Raw genomic sequence first — 17,571 nt, 5'->3', positions numbered from 1 at the left:
CAGAACCAAAGGACACAGGTGGACACAATAACGCTAACGAGAACAGATGAAGACAATTACAGGGAAACACTAGGGCAGGGCAAAAAACTGAAACCGGGGGGGCACGGCTGTGGCCGTGACAGTACCCCCCCTCTCAAGGGACGTCACCGGACGTCCCACAAGGCCAGAGCAGGTCCGGAGGTCGGCCCGGAGGCAGGGCAGAGGGCCGGGGCAGGTCCGGGGGTCGACCCGGAGGCTGGGCAGAAGGCCTGTGGCCCGGAGGCCGGAGCAGGTCCAGGGAACCACCCGGGGGCAGGACAGGCACAGGGGACGGGGGCAGGACAGGCACAGGGGACGGGCACAGGGGACAGGAGGCGCCTGGGAGCGCGGACGAGGGGGCGCCTGGGAGCGCGGACGAGGGGGCGCCTGGGAGCGCGGACGAGGGGGCGCCTGGGAGCGCGGACGAGGGGGCGCCTGGGAGCGCGGACGAGGGGGCGCCTGGGAGCGCGGACGAGGGGGCGCCTGGGAGCGCGGACGAGGGGGCGCCTGGGAGCGCGGACGAGGGGGCGCCTGGGAGCGCAGGCACGGCGGCAGGCTGCGGCCAGGAGTCCTCGGGCGGAGGAGGCGGCCAGAAGTCCTCGGGCGGAGGAGGCGGCGGCCAGAAGTCCTCGGGCGGAGGAGGCGGCGGCCAGAAGTCCTCGGGCGGAGGAGGCGGCGGCCAGAAGTCCTCGGGCGGAGGAGGCCAGAAGTCCTCGGGCAGAGGAGGCGGCGGCCAGAAGTCCTCGGGCGGAGGAGGCGGCGGCCAGAAGTCCTCGGGCGGAGGAGGCGGCGGCCAGAAGTCCTCGGGCGGAGGAGGCGGCGGCCAGAAGTCCTCGGGCGGAGGAGGCGGCGGCCAGAAGTCATCGGGCGGAGGAGGCGGCGGCCAGAAGTCCTCGGGCGGAGGAGGCGGCGGCCAGGAGTCCTCGGGCGGAGGAGGAGGTGGCCAGGAGTCCTCGGGCGGAGGAGGAGGTGGCCAGCAGTCCTCGGGCGGAGGAGGAGGTGGCCGGGGCACAGGGCAGGACCGGGGCTGGGGCACAGGGCAGGAACGGGGCTGGGGTACAGGGCAGGACCGAGGCTGGGGCACAGGGCAAGAACGAGGCTGGGGCACAGGGCAAGAACGAGGCTGGGGCACAGGGCAGGACCGAGGCTGGGGCACAGGGCAAGAACGAGGCAGGGGCACAGGGCAGGACCGAGGCTGGGGCACAGGGCAAGAACGAGGCTGGGGTACAGGGCAGGACCGAGGCCGGGTACCGGCGGCAGGCGGCCGAGACCCCCCGGCAGGAACAGCCTCGGTGCTCTGGGTGCTGGGCGGCACAACCTTGTTCGTCCAGGCGCAGGGCGGCACAACCTCAGGATGAGGCAGGGGCACAGGGCAGGATCGAGGCAGGGGCCCAGGGCAGGACCGAGGCTGGAGTCGGGGTTCAGGCTGGGGCTGGAGCCGGGGTAGGAACCAGGATTTGGGATGGGCCCTCCGCTGCAGGCTTCGGGGTTCACCAAAAGCAAGTCTGGTCCCTAGGAAAGGGTTCTGGGAACTCTCTGCTGGGTCCATTTGTGGTCTTGTCCTTCTGTCACGACGTGAGGTGGGGTTGGACCCAAACGCAGGGGAGTCGGCAGGCATGGCAGAAACAAGGGTTTTATTTCTCAAAAACGGGAACAGATAGGGTACTCACACGGACAGGTATGGTAAGGACAAGACAAAGGCTGGACACAAAACAGAAACCTAAATACACAGAACCAAACGACACACAGGTGGACACAATAACGCTAACGAGAACAGATGAAGACAATGACAGGGAAACACTAGGGCAGGGCAAAAAACTGAAACCGGGGGGGGGCACGGCTGTGGCCGTGACAGACTAGGCTACAAGTCATTTGGGACACTGAAGAAAACGATCGTTATGGGCATGTGCACGTTATGTCTCAATTGTCAGATAAGAGAATAAACTCCAGTGTAATGTATATTCTAAAGGTCAATCTCCAATCCTACTGCAGTGGGATATTGGGTTGGTAGCATATTTTTTGACAACTATTTCCTATAAGATAAAAGGTCAGCAATTCACTTTTTATTGTGATAATAATGGTTTACGTTTACATATTGTACTGAAGTAATCTAAAAGTAGTTAAGGTATGTCAAACCCATCAAGTAGCCTAGTGTTGGCAAAGGTCAAACAATTAGATTAGGAGATTGTGAATCATGGAGTCAAATATTTCACTATGCTCTTTAGGCATGTCCCAGGCTGATTGGCCTGCTGTGTCACACCCTCAAACCACACCTAAAGGACCCCATAAAAACACAGGTTTCTCACCTGTGATGCTATTTGGATCCTCATACATATCCTGGAGACTACAGACTTAAGGTTAAAGTATCAATATTTGATCAAGATGGTGCAACATTCCAGTCACATTTGGAGGATTACCCAATGGTTGTTGTTGTTTGCTATATCTGGTAAGAAAATAAATATAGTACTATTATTTGCATTTAAAAGAAATCATGTCCTGTGTGTATTTGCAATTTTGTATTGCAAAATTGTGACTGTATTTGTAAAATATTGTTAATCAAAAAGACTGGCTTCTACTCTAAGGATGTATCATACATAGTTACATTAAGCAAAAAAGTTAAACAAATACAATTGTCAAAATCAGTTTGAATGCATTTTTATGAGATATAAAAAAATGTGTTATCGCATTGTCCTTTCCTCAGAATTTGTCCTTAATTTATTTAGAGTTCTTTAGATTTGTAGTCATATCGGCCCTTATAACATGCCAAATGTGTAAGACATGTAAATCAATCTCCACTGAGAAACTTTAGCATTCTTTAAAGGACAAGTCTATGGGTTGTTCCAACTAATTGTGACAAGACAAACCCTTGGTGGCAGACAGGACAGAAGTGCAGTATTCTATAGTGCCATACTGGTGCAGGCTTACAGCTTCAGCTTATTGTTCTCCAACACAATTATAACATTAAATAATACAAACCTTGAAATATGATATTTGCACAGGAAATTACAGAAATACAAATATAAGTGTACCAACAAAGCAACTCCTAAAGTTAATACATTTTATTTATTACTCTTAAATTTGACAAGAACCATGTTGTTTGTAATTATTACAATAAGAACATTATCTAATTATTCACATTGACTCCCAAAGGAACGGTCTCTGATAGTTTTCTTCCTCGGTATCCCCGTGCCATAAGTCCATCACCATCACCTACACCTGTCAAGGCATATTATTTGAACATTGAAATCATCAATAGGGTGTTCAATGACACTCTGCTGGATACCAGTTCAAAGGACTACATCCAGATGAGAAGCGAAGTCACTGCATTGGTAAGGGGATTAGTACTTAAAATAAAGGGAAACGTGTGTACTGTCCTACCTTTTGATTATGTGTTGGAACACATATAAAGTTGGAAGAATAAAAAACAACACAAATAATGAATTTTGCCGTCTAAATGCTTTTGTCTTCCAGCTTAACAATATCTATAATTGCTCAACATGTTCTACAAACACATTCTATGGTGGTGCTCCGCAAATGACCTTCAGGTACTTTACACACATATTAAAACTATTTTCAGACATCTGTATGTTGTCAACACATTGTATGTGTAATAATGTATTAGTGTGTGTTAGTGATATCAAGATAAAAATACAACAGCTATTTGCATTAACAAGAGCCTTGAATTGTTTTGATAAAGTGTGTTTTCTGTTGAGTGATGTCCTATGTACTATACTCAAGTATAGGGCTGTCTAACATTCAACGTTTTTTTTTACCTTCACAGCAAAGGATCAGTAATAGCCAAATGCACTCTAGTGTTTTACACAGCATATATCAATCAATATGTCGTGAAGTTTTTGTTTTTAAAGAGTTTAGGAGACAGCCCCCCAGCAGGTCTCCAAATAAATGCAACTTATACACAGGGTAAGGTCTTAGTTGTGTTTAATAGGTACACGTATAATTTGCAGTTAACATTTTCATTTATGTACATCAAGTTGTTAAGTTCTGTATGTTTTCTTTTTTTTCCCTGCTCAGATGTAGTAACACCATTTCCAGTGCCAACGACCAAACCTACCACTCCTCTTACGAGAACCACAACCCCTGCAACAACTTCCACCACTCCTCTCAATACGACCACAACCCCTGCAACAACTTCCACCACTCCTCTCAATACGACCACAACCCCTGCAACAACTTCCACCACTCCTCTCACTGCAACCACAACCCCTGCAACAACTTCCACCACTACTCTCACTGCAACCACAACCCCTGCAACAACTTCCACCACTCCTCTCAATACGACCACAACCCCTGCAACAACTTCCACCACTCCTCTCAATACGACCACAACCCCTGCAACAACTTCCACCACTACTCTCAATACGACCACAACCCCTGCAACAACTTCCACCACTCCTCTCAATACGACCACAACCCCTGCAACAACTTCCACCACTCCTCTCAATACGACCACAACCCCTGCAACAACTTCCACCACTACTCTCAATACGACCACAACCCCTGCAACAACTTCCACCACTCCTCTCAATACGACCACAACCCCTGCAACAACTTCCACCACTCCTCTCAATACGACCACAACCCCTGCAACAACTTCCACCACTACTCTCACTGCAACCACAACCCCTGCAACAACTTCCACCACTCCTCTCAATACGACCACAACCCCTGCAACAACTTCCACCACTACTCTCAATAAAACCACAACCCCTGCAAAAACAATTTCCACTCCCAACATGACATCAACACTGACTACAAAAAATGTGGTTAATTCTTCAACCACAGCTTTAAACACTGTAGATCCCTCTTTGGGAAATACTACTCGGGGAGCCGATGCCACTACAGACCCTTTGGTAATGAGCATCGTACCTTTCATTACCAGTAAACCAAGTGGAAAGAATAATAATACTAAAACTTCAACAAAGCCAACCTCAGGCACCAGTCCTCCCGCCTCCACCCCCTCTTCCACAAGTAAAGATGCCCAGAAAACCACCACAGTCACATCAGCAAGCCCTGCAGCAGGAGGAAGTGGTGGGGTTGCTGGTGGTAGCAACTGGGTTCCAGGATGGGGTATTGCTCTGCTGGTGTTGGCAGCTATCATCCTGCTGCTACTCATCATAATCTTCATCATGTTGGTGAGTAACCCATTACTTAATTTGACACTTTAGTATCCATTTGCTGTGCAGGTTGAAATGTAGTCTATTCTCTAAGCGGATTTGAGACCTTAAAGTTGTTGTTTGATTGCCTCTCAGAACCTGAAGAGGTCTTCAAACCCCACAGACAAAATAACAGTTGTTTTTGTATCAATACCATATTCTAACACTAGCCAGAATTTAAAAAATGAAAGAGGAATCTCACTTTTCTTTTTACAGGTGGTGAGATGGTGTTGCAAGAAAGAACCAGTATATTCTGATGAAAAGGTCGTCCCTATGGATTCTCCACCACTTCCCTATGCCCCCAATGCCCCTGTACAACCCACGGCCATTGTAAGTCTACCTCTGTACCTGAAATATTGCTCAGAGATATTTCAAAATGAATATTTTTGTATCCATTCGTTTTTCTTGTTCACCTGTATAGTTGCGGTATGGTTGTGTATGGTTTCCTCTTTTAAAATGGTTTAGAACTTATGGAAACTATGAATGACCATACAATTAAAAAGATTATTCACAATAATCATAAAACTTTTAAAAGAATAACTACCACAACTAAATGAAATATATGTTTACGTACGAGTGAAGTTTATTTTCAGAGTAATCAAATGATTTGGATGATAGTGCTTCGGTGCACATCAAGGCAACTGCTGTACAGTTGACTATTAAATATGACTAAAACAATGGTCTACCACTTTTGCGTTCGTAAAACACAACTGAAATATATCTCTCAACAGGAAGACCCACATCAACCCAAGAAAAACCGAACAGGCATGTATGTGGTCAACCCCTGAAATTAAGGACGAAGAGAAATTACATAGCAACAGGTACCCAGATCCAACGCAACCCACATCATGAGATCAGTTTGAATTGATTGACACTGTTAATTCAATCTAGATCCACCTTCGTGATTTAAGTATTAGCAAATGTTTATTTCTAAACGTGCTCTATATTTAACAATGACAGCAATATTTAGCTTACTCTCTTAGATATTTACATTTTGCATTACATGTCATTTATTTATTTATCAGGCGTTATTATTCCAAACCGACGTACAAATAGTGCATAGAAAGTTATTACAACAGAACACACACTAACTATATTGGTGGGACAAAAGAAATGCAATATGAAAAGAGCCAGATATCTCTTCCAACCAAAGAAGTTAACAGGAGGACAATACCATAATAAATGGGCAGAGCAAGCCCTTTCAACTTAAGTAAACAAAACTAAACCCTTTAGACCACAGCTATGCAATATTAATAGCAGGTCAGAGGTAATAATAAAATAAACAAAATCCATAAATAGGGTTGAAATAAATTCAGTTTCATATTTATGTATGCAGTTGATTGTTTATTTAATGTACTTTACATATGTCCAACAGATCAGAGGTCAAAGAGGTTTGCACTTTAATTGATCATGCTGTCTAAGCATTCATACTGTGCTACTCGAAGTACACTGTTGAGGAGAGCAACTGTGGAACTCTTCCTGGGCACTATTATGTTCAATAGTGATTGATAAAGCTATATTTGTATTTACGTAAAACAATGACATTAGAAATTTGAGCCGAATATAAATATTCTATTAGAATAATCAGGGATGAGAAATAGCAAAAATAGTAAAAATATGGTTATTAAGAAACAAGTCATAATAATTGGCAATACATAAAGTAAACATGAACATCTAAAGTTGAGGTTAAGACTAACATTTGTGGGAGGTACAATACAATCAAGAATTACAGTACAATGTATATTCCTCACTTCCTTGTTGTGATGAACATGTTTTCCCTTTGTTTCTTCATTTTTCTCTCCCAAGGCAAACTCAAGTCAGCAGAACAAGAGCGGACAAAGACGAGCTGCAGTCAAAACTTCTAAAGTTCTGTCGATGTATGTAGTTTGTCATGACATTCATAATATCATGTTCACTTTTTAAATAGGAAAATATATTAATGAATTATTCAGTGCTTTATTTATTACCGGAGTATTGACCTCCCATATCCATTTTAAATACATTTTAATAGCAACATACAGTAATTATTATCAGAATGAAATTATAATTGAATGTTGTACATTATAGTTATACATGTATAAGTTCTATATCCATACAAATTGTACATTTATTGTGAATTACACATGTGAATATCCATTTTACCATGTCTAAGATTCCCATTCTCAGACCCTTCACTAAGTGAATTCCCAGTGTTGAGAGACCATTAACAGTTAAGTAAAAACAATCTTACTTCAAATTTCTTGCTGTGGTCTGTATCAAGTGTTGTTTCTAATTCGTCAAAAGTGAAGTGCGTCTAAAAAAGCTTATACGGTGAGCAAAATTATCCTGACATAATAGTCTGACATCTCAGCATATCCAGTCAGATAACTTGATAGTCAGTTTCTTGACAGTGCAAACAACCCCAAAATGTTTTGCATTGAAACATGGTAAACTACTGTTGGAGTATTATATCTGTCCAAAGAACACAGGAAGAGCAGACACTACTGTAGGCATCCTCTCTAAAGTGGAATGTCTGATATCACCAGACTGTGTGTTGACTGTGCAGAAGATGCAAACTGTTCCTTGGCACAACCCGCTGAAACACTATGCAATCTGATTCTTGATTATGCTCTACTTACCGTATGCACTGTTTGCATGACATTTTGGTTTAGGCACTTGAAAGCATCTGCTAAATGATAAAACATTTTAAATGAAGATGTAAACTGTCTTTGCTGACCTGCCATGCTAGAAGGTGTGGTGTTACCATGGCAAGGAGTGGAGGCACCATCACATCATTATGGGTAGGGCCATTGAAGCCATGAAGGGTTTCTAAAGCATGTACCAAGGAAGAATAAACATTTGCTGTTGTGAATCATCTAAATAGCCCATCCTTTCACAAGTACTAAAGAGTAGACACCCCTCATTAGGTTCCATGAGAAAATTCCCTGTTACTCCTGATGTAGTCGAATTGAAATCGTATTCAATTTCTTTAAAAGAAAAATCTGTGTAAACAGGCCTGGTTTTGTAATATTCATTAAATCTGTGGTTCCACATTACACAGGATACTTTGTAACCCATGTGAATTGTTTACTTATTTTAAACGATATATTTTATTTGTAGTTTAGTCAGTACACTAGCATATTGATTTAACCATTTATTGCAGGGGAAATAGGTTCGACTGGGTGTTCTAAGGGGGAAAACTCCCTGCCTTGCAACAGCTAGAATAGCACAAGTGTATGCAATAACAAGCAGGGAGCATATTATATAATTCCCCAGAACGGGAAATCAAATGAACCTTAGTGTACAGTACAGCCCCTTTCATAAGCAGTGTCACAAGGCTTCACAGAGCCACACAGATCAGCATCAATTTGCAATATGCATGTACATTGCAACTTTTGATTTGTAAGCATGTGTGAATGAATGCAGTTTCCTAAGAGTTAAGGCCTGTGAGTTTCAGTTAACACAGCTGCAGTTCATTGAGTCTGGCATCAGATAATGATGTGATGCACAGTCCCCTGTCGGAACTGGCTTTGCTTATTGAATCCATGGTAGATGATAGAAGTGGCAATTTCGTTATGTACTACATATTTCCCATGGAGGTACTATATGTTGCCGATCCCTAAACAGAACAAATGATGTGGTCAGTCTAATTGTCACATCCATGAAAAAAATGAAACCTCCACCTCTGACCGTACTGTATGTAAACATTCGGAATAAGGAAGGCTGAGCATGTGAATCTCCTCTTTGACAATTCAGAATCTCTATGACAATAGAAGAGTTTCAGATTCAGAATCTCATAGCAAACACAATCTTTCAGACACTAATCCCACTAAGATTCATCTCATATTGGATAACATTGTTATAAAACAACGTTCTATGTGTTTGCACTGTTGATCAGCTTGGAAATCAAGCATTTGTGGCAAATATATTATATTATTGCAGTGTATTAGAGTAAACCATAACTCCTGTTCTACTCAGAATTATACTTTGAACTACTTTGAACTACTAAATAGCTTTGGAAGAAACGCTGTACCGAACCTTGTATCCCAATATCTTATCACTGCACTGGGCAAAATGATAAGCTATTTAATCTACAGGAACAAAGCGTTTCAAGCGTTGTCTTCCTCAGTAATACAATGGTACTCGTTTTTAATTGTAACATCTAATCAGAATCGTTTACATAATGACTAACATACAGCCTCTTGAAACTGAAGGGTAGAAGAATGGAACTATAGGCAATGGGACACTAAAAGGCCAAGTGAACAATGCAGGGTGTAACCAAACACAAGGCCAATGTTTAGCCACAGAGAATAGCACAAACACATACACACGTCTTCACACATGCACACACAGGGTTTGGATATTCAGAGGATGTTTTGTTTTATGGGACCCTTTCTCATGTTACATTATAACATTTCATAATGTACATGCATGTAACGATCGGAGGTTCTTCATTTGAAACTGTAGACTTGGTCAACAGCGACCGCTGTTTGTTGGGGAAATTAGAAAGTATAGTATGTTTAATGTGACCATAAGAAATACATAAAAAAACAAGCATGGCTGCCCGATGTACTGTGAAAACTGAAGACAGATTCAATGCTGGAAATAAAGAGAATTATAGCCATTTGTAATATTTTACAAATTCACCAGGCAAAATACACATTTATATGTAATTGTTGTTGCCATGGTACACAAAAAATTCTGCAAAGAAATGTCTGTAGTTTAAATCCAAAGAACTAGTTCAATAAACGTGGTGAACTATGCCTTCATTTAATTTAATCTAGGTATCCGGCAATTGTTACTGTAAACTGTAAATCACCCTCTATCTACTTTTTCACTTCCAGCCCTAGTAATAATGAGTTGTTATTCTGATAACCAGGCTACGTCAGAAGATGTGTGGTTACATTGGGTTTGTTTGTGGTTTGTAACATAAGAATGTCAACTTAATGTTTATCAGTATCTATGTATAGAAGTGTCCCTGCGTCAGAAGGTAAGGGGAGGGCTCAACAAAAGGCTTTATTTGTGGATGATTAATCCACAAACCTTTGTATTGAACAGTCATAATTTTTCATTCAATTTCTTAACCAACGCCCACATCTCAACTAGGAGTGCCTTGACATATAACTCTGGTTATGAAGTTCAACAATCATTGGTCAAACACACACATAAACACACACATACACAAACACACTTATACCTACACCCTTGGAGGGTTTTTTGGGCACTGCATCGATGAAGCATGACACCATCATCTTTACATGAATCCAATTAATCTGAAATAGAGGTCACTTCTTTAATATAACTTTTGAGAAAGAGAGATGATATACTTATGACAGTATATCAATTAAGAAATCAAGAAATGCCTTAGTCTGTCAAAAGGACCACAACAGCATAACAGTAGTACAGCCTCCATCAAATTTGATTCAATGTAATATACTTACTTACTGGGACATTTAGATGGAAAATACATGATCATCTAGATTAAAATCTAACTGTCAGTCTATACCCTAAAAGAATAAATTCTACTCAAATCCAATTTAAAAGTATACATTTTCATTATATTTATTGTTTTCTACAATATTGGAAGTGTACTTACAATGTACTGATTTTTTATATTCACATAATTATTTACAACTTTACTACAGCATGTATAAGTATGTTTGTACTTATACTTTGTAAGTATACTTTAAGTAATATATTATTTTGCTTGGGTAGACATATTGAAAATCACATCAGTTCAATTGATCATTGAGAACAACATTCTGAGGATTGAATTCTCCTAAACCCAACTCAATGGATGAAATGAAAGGCAAACTCATGTTGTATTCTGAAACAACACAGTTTATGTATCTGTGAACTGAGACTCATCAACTGAACAGTCTAATCACATTAGCAATTCACAAAACCAGATCCATGTCGAGCATGATACATCTAAACATTTACTATTGCTGCTCTCTAGTGGCGGCAATGAGTTGGAGCACCATGCACAAACTGACAGGAAAAGCAGCAACTGTAATGGTTTGTACAGTGAAAAAGATGGATTGATGTTTGAGGTTCTAAGAGGAGAATCAATGTCTTTTAATTCGATTTTCCGGCAGCAACAATAATTAATCTCGTGTTTTTGCATGGTTCTCATTTATGTTACCTTGTTATTTCTAGTATGACAGGGTATCATTTATTGTAAAAGAGACTTTGGTCTAAACAAACAATATTGTATGAATAAAATACAAATCACAATCCCTTAAAGAGTAATGTTTCCTCATTGTATTCCCTTCATTATTCGAAGAAACAAAAACTAATATATAAAAAATTAAATCTTAAAAGCAGCCAAAATGCTACTTTGTTAGCATAAACCCTATTAATCTACTGCTATATCTAACATATTTATGTGAGAGATGGTGAGTGTGTAAAGCAGTTGTTCATTCTAACACCATGCAGTCATCACTGTTAGTAACAACCTAGGATCATCTAATAATAATAATAAAAAATATATATATAATAATAAAACTAAACAATCAGTAATGGAATGTTCCTTTCTTTACATTTAGTCATTTAGCAGACGCTCTTATCCAGAGCGACTTACTGTAAGTACAGTAGCGAGTAGGGTGAAGTGCCTTGCACAAGGACACAACGTCAGTTGGCATGACCGGGAATCGAACTTGCAACCTTCGGATTACTAGCCCGACTCCCTCACCGCTCAGCCACCTGACACCCTCTTTCTTTCTTTTCCATGTGGATTGGTGCTGTAATATGTGTGTACGGTGTGATTGGTCCATTGTTGGTCTTGGTAAGTGATCAGTGTTGATGACGTTCACTTCAAATACATGTATGTGTTGGTACTCAAAATGACATTCAAAGAATTAAAGAGCAGTGAAAAGCAATCTAAGATCTTGTGGAGACCATAGTGTTTTTACATTGCTAGTAATAAAGACTTGGATTACTTGCATCAGTGAAAACGTGTGATTGCAAAAGAAGGAGCATAGTAGCCTACACATGATACAGTACATACTTAGTCTACATTATCACCTGCTTAAACCTTCAGGGAAACCCCCCAGTACATGCAGTGGATGGGATTAAACTACATCTTTAACTTTGAGTATTATCTATTTCTAGATTATACAATGGTGCATCCATTTCATATCTGACAAACATCTTCTTTAATTTTAATCCTCCAACAACATAGTAATACTAAGAGTAATAAACTTGCCTCCATTTTTTTCAGTTAAATACTTGTTGAGGAAAAAATGGTTTAAGTGCCATAATAAAGGATTGAACAGCATCATGGCATCTATCACATTCTCTGCCAAATCCGACTACACTAATGTATTGCCCATACAATACTATTGGCCCCTAGCATGTCAAAGCCCCTGATAGGGGCTCCCCTCTTTTCCTCAGACCTGGATCATAACAGCATTTGTTGTCCTTCCAATCTTTGCTGGTACTTGATTACGTTTCCCAGATGCACCAAAAACAGTACTGCTGATATTACAAGGCTTCCACTGTGAATTTATAAGTGAATCAGACATGTTAAAACAAACACTACTTTGGTTCAGGTCTACCTCTGTTGTTGCCCACCCTCAGATCCCCCTGAGATGTTTGCGTGGAGAGCAGGGGGCTCGCCGCTAAGCCACCTCCACCTCGATCTCAATGGGCTCCACCTGGGGTTCAGTAGGAGGGGTGGGCGTCTCATCAAGCTGATCAGACTCTGGCTCGGTGACAACAACAGCCACCTTGAGAGAGGGGGAGAGAGAGAGAGAGAGAGAGAGAGAGAGAGAGAGAGAGAGAGAGAGAGAGAGAGAGAGAGAGAGAGAGAGAGAGAGAGAGAGAGAGAGAGAGAGAGAGAGAGAGAGAGAGAGAGAGAGGGGAAAAGAAAGGGGAAAAGAAACGTCTCACATATTATTATTTATGAATTATATTATTCATTCACTGAGGTTGATTGAACAATGGAGCAGGGTGATCGAAGCTCTCTATGGGCAAGCTGTTCTCTACCTGAGGTCCAGGAGCCTCCACAGTTGGGGAGGCCTGCACCACCTGGACGGTAGGGGCAGCCGGAGGCCTAGTCTGGGGATACACCGGACGCTGACCACCAGACGCCTAGACAAAGAGACAGAGTGAGATCAAAATACCTGATCAACTGAATGGAGGCAGCAGCACCAGTTGTGGGCCAAAGGTGCTTCCTGATCCAAGCAGTGTGGTTATTGTCAACACACCTGTGATCCACCGTTGGCCAGCACACTGAGCCCAAACAGCATGACGGTGATGCAGATAAGCAGCTCAAGGACCAAGAAGATCACCAGTGTGCCCAGGATGCCATCAATCAGGAGCTGATGGGCCCAACGCAAGTTAGACCAGAGGCAGAGAAAGACAGTTCAAGTGGGATTTTCAGTGTAGCAATTTAAAGTCCAAGAGATTTTTTTCCCATTTGGGGAAAAGGGTTAATGTAAACAAAACGTGAGTTGAAATCATATTCATGTCATTTTACTGCAATAAGCAAACTTTGACCTTTGACCTGAAGACATGTTATATCAAAGAAGTGTAGTATTTATTGTATCAATCACGCAAATGGTGCAACCTGCCATGTGTGCAGTGCAAGTGTTGATATTGACTGAAACATAGCCATAATAGTGGTCAATTACTTACTTTACACTGTTTCTCAACCAGCTCAGTGCATCTTCTGAAACAAAATTGCTGCAGTAAACAGTAAACACAAAGAAAGACGTGTTCCATTTTGTAAATCAAGGACCTAGATGTTATTACTTTTTTTCCCCCTCATGAAACTACACTGCCCCCTAGCAGAGGTTCTTTTAGTATATTTAATTTGCTGTCCCATAAATGATAACTCTATTTCTAACGTGGTCATGTGAATCAAAAGAAAGTTCCTCGACTCTGACCACTGTAACTTTTTATCCTTAAAAAAATAGAATGTATATGTAATGTTAATGTCATTTAAAGGGAGACATGCAGACATTTTAAAAGTCCTCAAAAACATGTGGTGATTGGAAAAAAGATTCATAACACACTTGGTGAGACAGTACAGTACTCACAACAACAATATAAATCTTTATCTAGTAAAGTGATTGATATGTGATTTGTTAGCTTACTGCCCATCTACTAACTAGAAAAACAGATCTAAACCATCTCTAGTCTGGCACAAGGAGGTAAATCTATGTGGACAAAAAGGCGTGAGCATGGGGAGGGGAACTCAATCATATTGTCGTAAACCCATAACCAAGGCCGCTATGTGGTGTAAACAATATAAACACTTTCTTTGGGATGTGAGTCTCAGGATTTCCATCTAAAAATCTTGACCAAGAATCTCTCATTTCTTTGCGTGTACTGCTGTCCTGAGCAAACCTTGTTTCGTTAAAATACATTACTAAGGCAACTGTATACAGTTGTAGTACAGTGTAGCTTTATTCAGCAGACCATTTTGCTTAATCTGGAAGACATTGAAGCAAATGCTGTACAGTACACACTGATAAGACAAAGTTTGTCAACTTGCCAAGTTTGAATCTTGTGACTGCAGTTTTAGATCTTTGACCACAATTCATGGAATGAGAATGGCATCGTCCACAACTTTTACACAAATGTTGTATTTGATGAGTTATTAGTTCCATTCCACATCATTAAATGTTTCTATTGATGACTACAGTCATTAGTCTTCCCCTGGTTTAACACTAGGCATATCATCCAATCACCATATCAACACCTGCTATGCCTTCAACTGATTATACCATGTATGAATGGACTGCATCTCCCACAAGGCCCCCTGGTCTTCCCACCTACTGTACATGTGAGAGAATGCTACAGGGATGGTTACCACAGCATGCAGCTCCAATTTCCGACAGTGTTCGCAGTGGTAGGAGTCCTGACGGTAAGGCAGGTGTTTGGACATGAGGCCCAGGGCAGCAGTGGCAAAAGCAGCGCTGATCAAGTGCAGCACCAGGAGACATTTGACCTGAAAAGGTTCATGTACAATTCACACTAAGATGATATGCACTCACTAACTAAAGAGACATAATTTTCACTGTTTAGAATGTAGAGCTTAATGTCATCACCCCACCTTATCTTTGTCTTTATATCTTTATTATAGTTTGTAGTTAAAGTATTCTGCCAAAATATATGCTTTATAAATCCCATTATCATCCCCTTGCTACGCTTAACGTCTAAATCTTGATCATGTTGAAAATACATGAATTAAAAATAATCTAATGTGAAATATGGTTGACATTTTGCTGTCATACTCACCCAGAGGAGAGAGGGCTTTCTTCCAGCATGGACAAGGACTGATCCTGACAAGAGGACCTGAAGAAAAAAAACACCCAACCCACTGATAAACAGATTGTACTCCAGAAAAACTTGCCATCTATGTTTTAGAAAGTTTTCAATGTTTCTTTTCTTTTTTACAATATTTAGGTTTATTCTTTGATGACTGTGAAGCTGTGTGTCATGTGACAGTTCCTTGGAATGGCTCAATCAGTTTATCACAATGTTGATGTGTCACTCTCATTGGTGTTTGCTAATGTCCTTCAATCACCTGCACAACAACCACCATGAAAACCATAATATCACCAGTGAAGTGGACTTCATGGAGCTGAAGAACAGAGGCGCTCAGACAGAGTGTCAAGCACCCAATGATGATCTGGATAGCCTAAGAAGAAATATTGGTACATCTATAAAAGATAGACACCATTTGTGAAACTTCAAAAGGAAAACGTTTAACATTGATTGGCTTGCTTGATTTGACTTTACTATCTGTCACCCCCATCAAAGTTGAACTCACCCCCAAAGTTTTAGGCTCCATCTTCTGGAAAGAGCCCACCTGACCAGAGGACAGGTTTCCAGGTGGAGGGAGGGGGTCTTGGCTTTCAATGCCCATTTTGTTGTAGAAGGTGGCAGCAAGGGCAACCTACTGAGGGAGAGTTGGGAGCAAAAAAGAATACATGTGACCACTCTAAGGCTATAAAGACTGAAAAGATCATTTTTATCGAATTTATTTGGAGGAATTTACAGACAAGGCATTTTATGCCCCTGTCCAAAAAGCGCAACATCGTGACCGCAGTCGAATTTGGCAAGACTCCAAGTATCTGCGCCATTAAATTAACCCCACTTTATCCATGCAATGTGCTAGGTGCAGGACATTCCTACGTTTTCCCACTTGCACCCAAACAATCACTGAAATTGTTATGCTATAACCTATTCGTGCGAGATATAGGCTACGTATTAGTAACAATGAAGATGAGGCAGCATTTCAGAACATCTCCTGCAAACTTGGACTAGCAAGCAAGGACACATACTCGGCCAGGCCATTTGTGCCGGTAGTTTCTCGCATCAAGTCAGTAGTGTTCAATCTCTCTTACCTCCTTCGAATCAAAAAATAAAGTCGATCCTTTACTTCTGTTCTGCTTTAAATTGTGACAACGCGGTAGCACTGTTCCGTTGATGCTGATGGTGGGGGCAGAGAGAGGATAGGGGATAGGGTGTGTGCTGTAGGTTGATGGGACGTACTTCACTGCAGTGCTGTGCTGCAGCGGAGAGCGTGTGCGTGTGTGAGCGTGTATCGGTCTTCGGTGCTTGAGGCAGACATGACTCGAGCTTTTTTTTAGAATTGCTGAGCAATGCAGATGAGATGCACTGGACAGTCTTAAGTCACATAGCTTCTATTTGTCATACATATGGCTAACATCTGTTTGTTACGCATAGCTTTCTGTTTCACACGCATACGATCGATGTATGAAATAATAAAATTAAACGGAAACAGAAGGCTGTCGTCCAATAAGTTATCGTGAGGATATCAGTGATTTTAGCTGTTGCATGAAGAAGCAGGGTCAGTTTAGAAATAAATTAAGAAGTTTCCCTCTCGCCCCCTCCCCTCAGTGGTTGCTCTTGCCATTTTGATGCGATGATGCGAATTGAATAGATCAGTTATATTGCACGTTTTTACGTCAGTACTGTAATTTCAGACCAGTTATTAGAATTAAGTTAATTAGAATTAGCAAATCAGTTCATGTAGTATTTGTTATTGTGTGCTTTCCAACAAAGACCATAGGGTCTTTCAGCAGAGATGAAATTATGTCAGTTTTAGAGATGTTCAGGGGGATGTAGCGATCTATCATCTCAAAACACCCTTGTCAATGTCTGTGTTTGGGCATGTAGCCTACATACCAACGGCTTGTTGTCAAGTTGGACGAGGACAAAATATGACCTCCCCAAAAAGTTAAGACATTCACTTTTTTTTCCCACTGAGACAGTAGGCTATTGTAGCCTATCAAAATACGAGTTTATAAACACTTCAATGATATATTCTCATTATGCTCTCTTTTGTAGGCCATATTTCACGAAATTCTTAAATAGGTTTAATTACATGTATTTGATTGGACATTTAGAAAATATGATACAT

The 17,571-nt window shown here is 41.5% G+C and overlaps 1 protein-coding gene and 1 long non-coding RNA gene across 3 annotated transcripts; one reads left to right on the top strand and one right to left on the bottom strand.

Annotated features, from left to right (window-relative positions):
• Positions 1-3,234: 3,234 nt before the first annotated feature.
• On the top strand, positions 3,235-3,938 carry LOC134040672 (uncharacterized). The gene is made up of 3 exons (XR_009932901.1): positions 3,235-3,347; positions 3,490-3,563; positions 3,800-3,938. It is a non-coding gene; the product is annotated as an uncharacterized LOC134040672 (long non-coding RNA).
• A 7,995-nt stretch (positions 3,939-11,933) lies between these two features.
• LOC134006754 (uncharacterized) lies at positions 11,934-16,700 on the bottom strand. 2 transcript variants are annotated; one of them, XM_062445759.1, is made up of 9 exons: positions 16,532-16,700; positions 15,955-16,094; positions 15,709-15,822; positions 15,420-15,476; positions 14,992-15,129; positions 13,812-13,859; positions 13,382-13,495; positions 13,161-13,265; positions 11,934-12,901 (listed from the first exon to the last, which is right to left on the bottom strand). In XM_062445759.1, exons 2-9 carry the CDS (start codon positions 16,048-16,050, stop codon positions 12,794-12,796), a joined length of 780 nt encoding a protein of 259 aa, XP_062301743.1. In that variant the 5' UTR covers positions 16,051-16,094; positions 16,532-16,700; the 3' UTR covers positions 11,934-12,793. The 2 variants fall into 2 exon arrangements, with proteins under 2 accessions (XP_062301743.1, XP_062301744.1); XM_062445760.1 differs by lacking the exon at positions 13,812-13,859 and having other exon boundaries at positions 16,532-16,698.
• Between the last annotated feature and the right edge of the window lie 871 nt (positions 16,701-17,571).

Source organism: Osmerus eperlanus, chromosome 20, assembly GCF_963692335.1.
Source record: "Osmerus eperlanus chromosome 20, fOsmEpe2.1, whole genome shotgun sequence".
NCBI lineage: Eukaryota > Metazoa > Chordata > Actinopteri > Osmeriformes > Osmeridae > Osmerus > Osmerus eperlanus.
Note: the sequence above shows the minus strand (reverse complement) of the source record. Positions and strands in the feature narration are given on the sequence as shown.